The sequence below is a fragment of the Staurois parvus genome, unplaced genomic scaffold (genome assembly GCF_062004578.1).
Source record: "Staurois parvus isolate SC_StPar_1 unplaced genomic scaffold, SC_StPar_1.0 ptg000154l, whole genome shotgun sequence".
Taxonomy (NCBI): domain Eukaryota; kingdom Metazoa; phylum Chordata; class Amphibia; order Anura; family Ranidae; genus Staurois; species Staurois parvus.
Genome location: NW_028317950.1, coordinates 1,722,788 through 1,734,888, shown reverse-complemented (window position 1 = coordinate 1,734,888; position 12,101 = coordinate 1,722,788). Strand labels below are relative to the sequence as shown.

The following is a 12,101-nucleotide window of genomic DNA, read 5'->3' as shown; positions in this document are numbered from 1 at the left end:
ATCATGGAAACTAGAGCCAATCAACATTTTTTAGGGTCATTTTCGTTTTCAGCACCCCAAAATTATGTAAGATTAGCTAATTTTATGCCCAAAACTTTTTACCTGTTGAACAGTGTAATTGGCATCATAGGTAGACCTCAACTATGAGAGACAAAATGAGAAACAAAATCCAGACAACCACATTGGCTGATTTGGAAAGAATTTATTTGCAAATTATGGTGGAAAATAAGTATTTGGTCACCTACAAACAAGCAAGATTTCTGGCTCTCACAGACCTGTACCTTCTTCTTTAAGAGGCTCCTCTGTCCTGCACTCATTACCTGTATCAATGGCACCTGTTTGAACTTGTTATCAGTATAAAAGACACCTGTCCACAGCCTCAAACAGTCACACTCCAAACTCCACTATGGTGAAGACCAAAGAGCTGTCGAAGAACACCAGAAACAAAATTGTAGACCTGCACCAGGCTGGGAAGACTGAATCTGCAATAGGCAAGCAGCTTGGTGTGAACAAATCAACTGTGGGAGCAATAATTAGAAAATGGAAGACATACAAGACCACTGATAATCTCCCTCGATCTGCGGCTCCACGCAAGATCTCACCCCGTAGGGTCAAAATGATCACAAGAACGGTAGGCAAAAATCCCAGGACCACACGGGGGGACCTAGTGAATGACCTGCAGAGAGCTGGGACCAACGTAACAAAGGCTACCATCAGTAACACACTACGCCGCCAGGGACTCAGATCCTGCAGTGCCAGACGTGTCCCCCTGCTTAAGCCAGTACATGTCCAGGCCCGCCTGAAGTTTGCTAGAGAGCATTTGGATGATCCAGAAGAGGATTGGGAGAATGTCATATGGTCAGATGAAACCAAAATAGAACTGTTTGGTAGAAACACAACTCGTCGTGTTTGGAGGAGAGAGAATGCTTAGTTGCATCCAAAGAACACCATACCTACTGTGAAGCATGGGGGTGGCAACATCATGCTTTGGGGCTGTTTCTCCGCAAAGGAACCAGGAGGACTGATCCATGTACAGGACAGAATGAATGGGGCCATGAATTGTGAGATTTTGAGTGCAAACCTCCTTCCATCAGCAAGGGCATTGAAGATGAAACGTGGCTGGGTCTTCCAACATGACAATGATCCCAAACATACCGCCCGGGCAACGAAGGAGTGGCTTCGTAAGAAGCATTTCAAGTTCCTGGAGTGGCCTAGCCAGTCTCCAGATCTCAACCCCATAGAAAACCTTTGGAGGGAGTTGAAAGTCCGTGTTGCCCAGCGACAGCCCCAAAACATCACTGCTCTAGAGGAGATCTGCATGGAGGAATGGGCCAACATACCAGCAACAGTGTGTGCCAACCTTGTGAAGACTTACAGGAAATGTTTGACCTCTGTCATTGCCAACAAAGGATATATAACAAAGTATTGAGATGAACTTTTGATATTGACCAAATACTTATTTTCCACCATAATTTGCAAATAAATTCTTTCCAAATCAGCCAATGTGATTGTCTGGATTTTGTTTCTCATTTTGTCTCTCATAGTTGAGGTCTACCTATGATGCCAATTACAGGCCTCTCTCATCTTTTTAAGTGGGAGAACTTGCACAATTGGTGGCTGACTAAATAATTTTTTGCCCCACTGTGTATATATATATATATATATATATATATATATATATATACCGTATTTTCCGGTGTATAAGACGACCCCCCTACTTTTCCTGTTTAAAATGTAGTGTTTGGGCTATACTCACCGTATAAGACTACCCCCCTTCCAGTGCACACCAGTGGGAAGAATCGTGCCCCATCATTGGTGTCAGTGGGAGGAATAGTGCCCCATCATTGGTATTAGTGTGAGGAATAGTGCCCCATCATTGGTATCAGTGGGAGGAATAGTGCCCCATCATTAGTGTCAGTGGGAGGAATAGTGCCCCATCATTGGTGTCAGTGGGAGGAATAGTGCCCCATCATTGGTATCAGTGGCAGGAATAGTGCCCCATCATTAGTATCAGTGGCAGGAATAGTGCCCCATCATTGGTGTCAGTGGGAGGAATAGCACCCCATCATTAGTATCAGTGGCAGGAATAGTGCCCCATCATTGGTGTCAGTGGAAGGAATAGTGTCCCATCATTGGTATCAGTGGGAGGAATAGTGCCCCATCATTGCTATCAGTGGGAGGAATAGTGTCCCATCATTGGTGTCAGTGGGAGGAATAGTGCCCCATCATTGGTATCAGTGGCAGGAATAGTGCCCCATCATTAGTATCATTGGGGGGAATAGCACCCCATCATTGGTGTCAGTGGAATAGTGCCCCATCTTTGGCCGCAGTGGGAGGAATAGTATCCCATCATTGGTGTCAGTGGGGGGGGGAGGAATAGTGCCCCATCGTTGGTGTCAGGGGGGGGGAGGAATAGTATCCCATCATTGGTGTCAGTGGGGGGAGGAATAGTGCCCCATCATTGGTGTCAGTGGGGGGTGGAATAGTGCCCCATCATTGGTGTCAATGGGGGGGGAGGAATAGTGCCCAATCGTTGGTGTCAGTGGGGGGGGGAGGAATAGTGCCCCATCGTTGGTGTCAGTGGGGGGGAGGAAAAGTGCCCCATCGTTGGTGTCAGTGGGAGGAATAATGCCCCATCATTGGTATCAGTGACACCAACGATGGGGCACTATTCCTCCCACTGACACTTGCTGACCCCTGTTCCAGTACGGTGCTGCTGCAGCCAGCATATGTGGTTGCAGCAGCACCTAAGCACGGCACACTTACCTGCATCTCCACTCGATTTTCGCGGGGCCGCTCAGCTCCGCCTCCCCGCCAGTGATTGGCCGCCTGTGTGCCTTTCCCGAGCTACAGTTCTGGCGGCCAATCACCGGTGAGGATGTGGAGCCGAGCAGCCACGCGAACATCCAGTGGACAAACCGAAGGAAGGAGCAGCCGCGCCTCCTGGACCGGATCGTCGTGGGACCAGAGCCAGGTAAGAGACAGCATCCCCTGCCCACCTCTGTATACACCGCGCCACCCCCCTAAAAAGTGTCAGCATGCCGTTACCGGCGTATAAGACGACCCCCGACTTTTGAGAAGATTTTCAAGGGGTAAAAAGTCGTCTTATACGCCGGAAAATACGGTATATATAATGTTTGGGGGTTTTTCCTAGCAAAAAAAAAAAAATTATAATCTTTACATGCAGGAGAGGGGTGTTAGAACTGGACTGGAAGTGAGTGGTTTTATTCTGTTTTTGTCGTTCACTAAAATTCATCAAAGTATATTTTTTCCAAGATGTGTTTGAAAAAACGCTGCGCAAATACCATGTGACATTAAAAACAAAATTGCAACACCCACCATTTTATTCTCTACGGCCCCTGCAAGAAAATATCATGTTTGGGGTTCTAAATAATTCTATAGCTAGGAAAAAAAAAGTGATTTTTCCATATTTGAGAGATGTCAGATCAGGCCTGGGGGTAAAGTGGTTAATAACTAACCTGGGTATAGGTTTTCTTTAAAATCTACATTTAAAAAATTAAAAATCCCCTTCTACCCTGGGTACAACATGAACATTCTGGTTTGTTGGCGCTGCCTTAGGATGGGTGTTTGCTCAGGAGTGATTGATCAGCTCCACTTGGCACATGCATGAATATAACCTCCCTATCAGGTAAGCTGCATCCTTTTTTCTGTTCCAATCAATCACTTTTTAAAGTCTCCACTCGGCTGCCTCCAGTCTTCTAACTGGTTAACTTCAAACAAACATCATCCTGCTATAAAATGAAAGCGAAGGATAGGCGAGCCAAGAGAAAGAGAGGTCAGGCTGACCTCAGGAACTGCGCTGTCAGGGCAATGAAATGTGGCCTGTTTGTTACTGACTCCAGAGTGTGTCCATAGACCGGAGAGAAAAAACATCTCTGTGTAATTCTGTACAGAAGTATCTTTCCGCACTTATTAAATGGAAAACATGTTTTAATATGACGGAAGACTGTAGCTTGTAGTTAGACTTTGTTTTTGAAGAATCAATTTTTAAAGCAATATTTAAATCCAAAACCAAAAACGTAATATTGCAGGATGTGGCGGCTGCATTTGTTTTCTTTTTTTTTTCTTTTTTCTTTTTAGGTTTTTTCCACACGCCTCCTGTATTAGAGTGCCCCCACGTTGGATGAAGGAGCAACAGGGGCAGGGCCGTGGATAAAGGGGTACCACCAGTGTAGGGCCCTGCACTGGGTGAATCGGATATGGGCAGGGAGGGTGATCGTTACAGTGTGGGGTGGGGGGTAATTACTGGAACCGATCCCCTGTATCACTGTCCCTGCAGCAGCTGAGAGCTGGCTTCTAATCCTCTCTCTTCTGCTGGCTTTCAGCTGCTGCAGGGACAGCCATACAGGGGATAAGTTCCAGTAATTCCCCCCCCCCACCCCTCCTGCAGCACCCACCACCCTCCCTGTACACCATACGTTTCCCCATGCTGCCCAGGTCCCCTGTGTGCCCCCACCCCCGCAGTGCTGCTGACTTCCCTCCTCTCCTTCCCACCGGCAGCTGCAAGCACACAATAGGATCCTTCAGGATGGAGAGTGGGGGGAAGAGTCCGGCAAGAATGTCACATTTACCAGCCCCTTCCTTTCCTCAATGAGCACAATGAGTGATCGGTACTGATCACTCGCTGTGCTGATTGATCACAGAAACTTTTTTTTTTTTCAGGGGAGGGGGCCAGGTCAGGTTGGTTGTATGGGGCCCTGTGGTTTTTAACAGCAGCCCTGATAGAGGTATCTTTTGGACAGCAGTCTGGGGGGAGGGGAGTGTTAGATGGACTAGCAGATTTAAATAAAGTAACAAATTTAAGCCAAATTCCAGCTCACTTTATAACCATTTTTTTCTACTTCTGGAATAAAGGGTTTGCATAAAAGTTGATCGTTGTAAGCACCCTTGTCTGTGGTAAATATATATATATATATATATATATATATATATATATATACATACAGTGGGGATCGAAAGTTTGGGCACCCCAGCTAAAAATTTGTATTAATGTGCATAAAGAAGCCAAGGAAAGATGGAAAAATCTCCAAAAGGCATCAAATTACAGATTAGACATTCTTATAATATGTCAACAAAAGTTAGATTTTATTTCCATCATTTACACTTTCAAAATAACAGAAAACAAAAAAATGGCGTCTGCAAAAGTTTGGGCACCCTGCAGAATTTATAGCATGCACTGCCCCCTTTGCAAAGCTGAGACCTGCCAGTGTCATGGATTGTTCTCAATCATCGTCTGGGAAGACCAGGTTATGTCAATCTCAAAGGTTTTAAATGCCCAGACTCTGACCTTGCCCCAACAATCAGCACCATGGGTTCTTCTAAGCAATTGTCTAGAAAACTGAAACTGAAAATAGTTGACGCTCACAAAGCTGAAGAAGGCTATAAGAAGATAGCAAAGCATTTTCAGATGTCAATATCCTCTGTTCGGAATGTAATTAAGAAATGGCAGTCATCAGGAACAGTGGAAGTTAAAGCAAGATCTGGAAGACCAAGAAAAATATCAGACAGAACAGCTCGCAGGATTGTGAGAAAAACAATTCAAAACCCACGTTTGACTGCACGATCCCTCCAGAAAGATCTGGCAGACACTGGAGTTGTGGTACACTATTCCACTATAAAGAGATACTTGTACAAATATGGTCTTCATGGAAGAGTCATCAGAAGAAAACCTCTTCTACGTCCTCACCACAAAAATCATTGTTTGAACTTTGCAAATGAACATATAGACAAGCCTGATGCATTTTGGAAACAAGTTCTGTGGACCGATGAGGTTAAAATTGAACTTTTTGGCCGGAATGAGCAAAGGTACGTTTGGAGAAGAAGGGGCACAGAATTTAATGAAAAGAACCTCTGTCCAACTGTTAAGCATGGGATTGGATCAATCATGCTATGGGGTTGTGTTGCAGCCAGTGGCACAGGGAACATCTCACGAGTAGAAGGAAAAATGGATTCAATAAAATTTCAGCAAATTTTGGATGGTAACTTGATGCCATCTGAGAAAAAGCTGAAGTTAAAGAGAGGATGGCTTCTACAAATGGATAATGATCCTAAACACACCTCAAAATCCACGGGGGATTACATCAAGAGGCGTAAACTGAAGGTTTTGCCATGGCCTTCATAATCTCCTGACCTCAACATAATTGAAAATCTATGGATAGAGCTTAAAAGAGCAGTGCGTGACAGACAGCCCAGAAATCTCAAAGAACTGGAAGACTTTTGTAAGGAAGAATGGGCAAAGATACCTCAAACAAGAATTGAAAGACTCTTGGCTGGCTACAAAAAGCGTTTACAAGCTGTGATACTTGCCAAAGGGGGCAGTACAAGATATTAACTCTGCAGGGTGCCCAAACTTTTGCAGACGCCATTTTTTTGTTTTCTGTTATTTTGAAAGTGTAAATGATGGAAATAAAATCTAACTTTTGTTGACATATTATAAGAATGTCTAATCTGTAATTTGATGCCTTTTGGAGATTTTTTCCATCTTTCCTTGGCTTCTTTATGCACATTAATACAAATGTTTAGCTGGGGTGCCCAAACTTTCGATCCCCACTGTATATATATATATATATATATATATATATATATATATTGTACATTCCCATCAGTCCCTAACCCTCAAAGGGTGTACAATCTAAGGTCCCTAACTTAAATTCACACATACACATACCAGGGCCATTTTAGACAGTAGCCAATTAACCTACCAGCATTAATAATAAAACATTAAACCCGCCTGAACCCAACCAAAATAATTAATACTGCTGTTCATATATGAAAAACATCCATACATAAATTTGAACATAACCACAGTGCAAAAAAGTAATAGAAATAATACACAATATCAATGATAAATTGTCAGTGAAAAATTAATTGGTGGAACAAATATTAAAATATATGAAAAAAGTCCACTGTCCCAAATCAATGATGAAGAAAAAGTGCTCAATTAAAAAAAAAATGGTGCCAAAGGAAATTCAAAGTGCCCACACCATCCGTGACTTCCAATATGGCCCGCACTCACCAAATAGAATGGACTCCTAGCTGATAAGGCTTAAGAGTCAAACAAGCTTTTGGGGTAAGAAGTATCCTACAAATGAATCCCAATCAGGGAGAGCAAATTCCTGCTTGACAATCTCCAAACGACCACCCACAGGGGTAGATGAAATGCAAAGAGACAATAGGGACACTAATAGTGTAATACTGCAAAACTCTTTAATATATTAAAACCAATGCATTAACAAGGCTTATTATTAACTTGTTTAACCCCTTGCCTACCGGGCACATATACCCCCTTCCTGCTCAGGCCAATTTTCAGCTTTCAGCGCTGTCGCACTTTGAATGACAATTGTGCGGTCATGCAACATTGTACCTATATGAATTTTTTATCATTTTTTTCACACAAATAGAGCTTTCTTTTGGTGGTATTTACACATCGCTGGGTGTTTTACTTTTTGCGCTATAAACAAAAAAAGAGCAAAAAAATGTGGAAAAAAAAAGTTTCTATTATAAAATTTTGCAAACAGGTAATTTTTCTCCTTCACTGATGTGCGTTGATGAGGCAGCACTGATAGGCAGCACTTATGAGGTGGCACTGACTGGCTGCACTGCTGGGCACAGGTGGGTGGCACTGCTGAGCACAGGTGGGTGGCACTGCTGAGCACAGGTGGGTGGCACTGCTGGGCACAGGTGGGTGGCACTGCTGAGCACAGGTGGATGGCACTGCTGAGCACAGGTGGGTGGCACTGCAAGGCACAGGTGGGTGGCACTGCAAGGCACAGGTAGGTAGAACTGGTGGGTGGCACTAATCGTGAATATCAGTAATATTACTATTTGATTATTTTATTTGCACTTGTAGTGCAGTTATCACCTTTGGTCACAGACATCATTTCCTTACTGTTTGCTGATTTCCTATGTATTATATTCGCAAGTTTTATATATATTTATGTGTTGCACTTTACCGTTCCACTTGATACATTTACTTTTTCATTGTGATTTTAGCGCTGCACTTTTTTTTTTTATACATATACTTGTGGGGATCTTTGCCTATACCTTGTGTGCTAGCTGCTTTATAGTCATCACTAGCATTCGCCTGTATAATATATATATATATATATATATAAAAAACATTTTCTAATTTTGTATTGCATAACCCCACTTATTTACACTCCCTTTTCTATATCACGTACATACTAGTCAATGCTGTCAATATTCTTTAGTTTTTTGTAGCTCTGAATGGGGACTTTTGGAATCCCTGAATCGCATTGGTTCTTTGACATAAGAATCTGAATACAATTAAATCTGAACTCCACATGTTCTGCTTCTGGCCCATCCCTATTTGCACACCCAGCCATAAAAACAAAATAAAACAAAACACATTAATGCTCTCCCTGCACAGGGTACATATAATTCATAAAGGTAGTGCAGCATTTTACTCTGAATCCAAAAAAATGATACTTTTAGGACAAATGTATTTGGTATGATCCATGTTTATACACTGGTCTGCATGTAATTTGAGAGAATGAATATATAATGTGTATTAGCACACCTACCTCCTAATGTCATGCCAGCTTCATAACATTTCCGCAAACGACATGACGGACAGTTTTTCCTCCGGAATTTGTCGATCGTGCAGTCATTACGGCTGGCACAAAGGTATTTCTGTTTTCCTGGAAGAGAATATTGAGACTGTTGAGAGCGGGAGACAAATAGCAACATGTACTGTATGTTAACCATTACAGACACACAGACTATAACTTATATTATACTTTATAATTATATAGTGTCATCTCCCAGAGTGCTATAAAAATGGGTTGTACAATCAAGAATTAGGGATAAGACCAATAAACCAGATAATACACTATATGGCCAATAGTGTGTGGACACCTGACTATCAAATCTACCTATATGGCTCAATGTATGTGAACCCCCTGCCCCTCCAAAAAATGGAGTTCAGATGCAGTGAAGGGTCCTGTTAATTATACAGCATACAATGACATTTTAGACAGCTGTGCTCTTCCAACCTTGTGGTAACCTTTTGATGGTCGTTTTTTGTTCCAGCATGACTTTGCCTTTGTGTACAAAGCCAGCTCCATAAAGACATAGTATGGCTATTTTATTTGGAGGAACTCGAGTGGCCATCAGAACTCTGACCTCAGCCCTGAACACCTTTGAGAGAAACTGGAACACAGAGTGTGAGCAACATCTTCTCATCCAACATTGGTATCTGAACTCAACTTTATTGAACACCTTTTGAGATTGGGTCTTCTCATCCAGCGTCAATACCTGAACCTAACCCTACTGAACACCTTTGGGATCAGGTCCTCTCATCCAGCATCAATACCTGAATTCAACCCTACTGAACACCTTTGGGATCAGGTCTTCTCATCCAGCATCAATGCCTGAACTCAACCCTGCTGAACACCTTTGGGATGAATTGGATCTCCAATTGTGAGCCAAGTCTTCTCATCCAAAATCAAAGCCTAACCTCACATACTGGCACAAATTCCAGTTTGGTGTGAAGGAACTCAAGTGGCCTGCACAGAACCTGGTCTCACTACTTTTGTAAACAAGAACTCTCTGAAAAAATATAGCCAGTTTGGTGTGGAGGAACCTTGAGAGCCCTGACCCAACCCTTGAACACCCTTTCGATGAACTGGAATGCCAGTGTACAGCCAGATCTTCTTATCCTACATCAATACCTGCGCTCCCGAAAGGACACAAATTCTCACAGACATTGAACAATCTTGTGGAAAGCCTTAAAAATTGTAGGTTGTCAATTCTGCAAAAGGGGATTGGGATGGGAATGCATAATCATACCCATGGTTTTGAAAGATGATGCCCAGTGAGCTCATATAGGTGTTGTGGTCAGGGGTCCACAAACGTTTGCCCACTAAAGATGACTAAGCATTAGTTTAATTTCATTTTGTAATGTTTCATTTTAGGAACATTCAATTTTATCATCATTAATAGGGCAAAAATCAAGGTTTGTTTTTGATAGCAGTGACGAAAAACAAGGGTAGGGGGGCCCAGTGTGATCTCATACACTGCACAAGAACAAGTGTGGGGAAACACTGTTTAGTTTCTCTGTCCCCTGAGCTGCATGTTGCTCACATTTGCAACAGTGTTGAGATTCATCCTGCATTTATGTATAACATAATTATGATATTACAGTGGGGGAGGAGGCCAAAAAAACACTGGAGCACTACGGTTACCATTTGTTCCCATTTCCTGGGATAGCAAGACTGTGACTGGCAGCTGAGCTTTAGGAATGGAGGAAGGGAGTCGGTGCTGCGGACAGTGCCCAAGGGAGGGTGAATGATGGTAAGCTGTGCAAGGGAAGGCTGGTTGGCTGAACTGTGGGAGAGAGGGCCACCTTATACTGACCTCTGCACTCTGCTTTATCTACTACTGACCTTGAACTATGCAGTGCTTACTACTGACATCTGCAGTGCTTACTATTGACTGCTAAACTTGCACACACTGCGTGTAGGCAAAGGGCTCTTGAGAGATGTAGTTCTGGGGGCATGCCTGCGCCAATAGGATCTGAGCTCCCAGCAGCTGTCCCTCCAAGAATGTTACAAGCCTGTTGATGTCACAGGTAATGGAAAACTCATGTGAAATACGCTTTAAGGACACATTCACGGTACACTTTGTGTTGTGTTAACACAATTTTCATGCATTTGGTGTCTTAGTGCCATTCTACTGGTATCATAGCACAACACACATTGTAGCATGGGTAACATGCATTGCAGCTCAGTTTATTGCATGATACTACAGCACAATAGTGTGAATGGACCTTTTAGTTAACAGGGTAAAATTGATAATGCCATGCAAATAAGTTCACACAAGTGGCCAGGGGATGGAAAAAACAGGCAGTTGATCTGTAATCTTACTGCCCCCCTCCAAAAGCTGCGTGTCATTGTCGAGGCTGCAATGCTTTGCTTGGTGGTGTGGAAATTTTTTTTTTTTCTTTATTTAGTCATTCTACTTTTGACAGGTACAATGTTGACACTGATAATTTATACATGACATATTTTATGTAGACCAAAATACAGTCATCATGAACAGTACATTCTTCATGCAGCAGAATATGGGGAGGTTGCGAGGTACCTTAGATGACCCTTGAATCTCGGCATTTAGCTAAAAAAGCAGGAAGTGGCAGTGCTGCCGCCTGAATGCCTGTAAACCGGCTCCAAACCGCCTCTGAAAAAGCAAACTACTGTAGGCCGATCTTCAGAAGGGTAGTAGAGCCTGCCACCTGTGTGAATGATCCCTTAGAGCCTTTCGCACCATCAAGCTACGGCAATGCGCGTCTGCTGCAAGGTGTATTGGGATGCCAGTTGATATAAATGTCATTGCGTCATTTGCTGAACATTGCAGTATAGAACATTGTAATGCACGCAATACCACAATGCCATGGTGTGAACGGGACATATGTGTTTGCTTTGGTGTGTGTGAGTACAGTTGGTAAAATATTTTTACTTTACTTATATCCATTTAAGTGGAAATAAAAAAGAAAAACATGAGGCTAAAGAGGGTCATTTCCGGACACCAGAACAAATCGAGGATAGTTTAAAGGATCTACTGTAATCCTCAGACATTTAAAGCCCACTGCACAGTTAAACCCACCAAAAAAACCCTTTCCACAATCATGCAGGTGAAGCAGAAAATTAACTGGTTCTTGAAAAAATTAGGTGCAATCCATAATTGCATGTTCTGCTCACCTGCCCTTGGTGCCCCTACCTGGACTTTCTTTACCTTTTTTTTATATACGTTCGCTTCTCTCCTGTTGCTTTTCTACCACTTACCATGCAAAAATAAACCATTCAGAGCAAAATCTTGTGTCCCCCATTTTTCACATGCTTCATGACCATCTCCACTCTACACACCAATGGTCATCTCCATTCTACACTCTGATGCTCTGTGCACATCAATGACCATCTCCATTCTACATACCAATGATCACCTCCATTCTACACAACAATGATCATCTCCATTCTAAGCATCAATACACATTACACATCAATGTTCATCTCTACTCTAAACACCAAGGACTATGCCCACGCTACATTCCAAGGACCATCTCT

The 12,101-nt window shown here is 42.8% G+C and overlaps 1 protein-coding gene across 1 annotated transcript in view; it reads right to left on the bottom strand.

Moving 5' to 3' along the window:
* Nucleotides 1-12,101, bottom strand: part of AR (androgen receptor) — a 316,158-nt gene that overhangs the window by 71,733 nt on the left and 232,324 nt on the right. Inside the window, exon 3 of the mRNA XM_089674898.1 lies at nucleotides 8,565-8,681. Coding sequence (XP_089531024.1) covers nucleotides 8,565-8,681 — 117 coding nt within the window. The remainder of the gene's footprint in view (nucleotides 1-8,564; nucleotides 8,682-12,101) is intronic.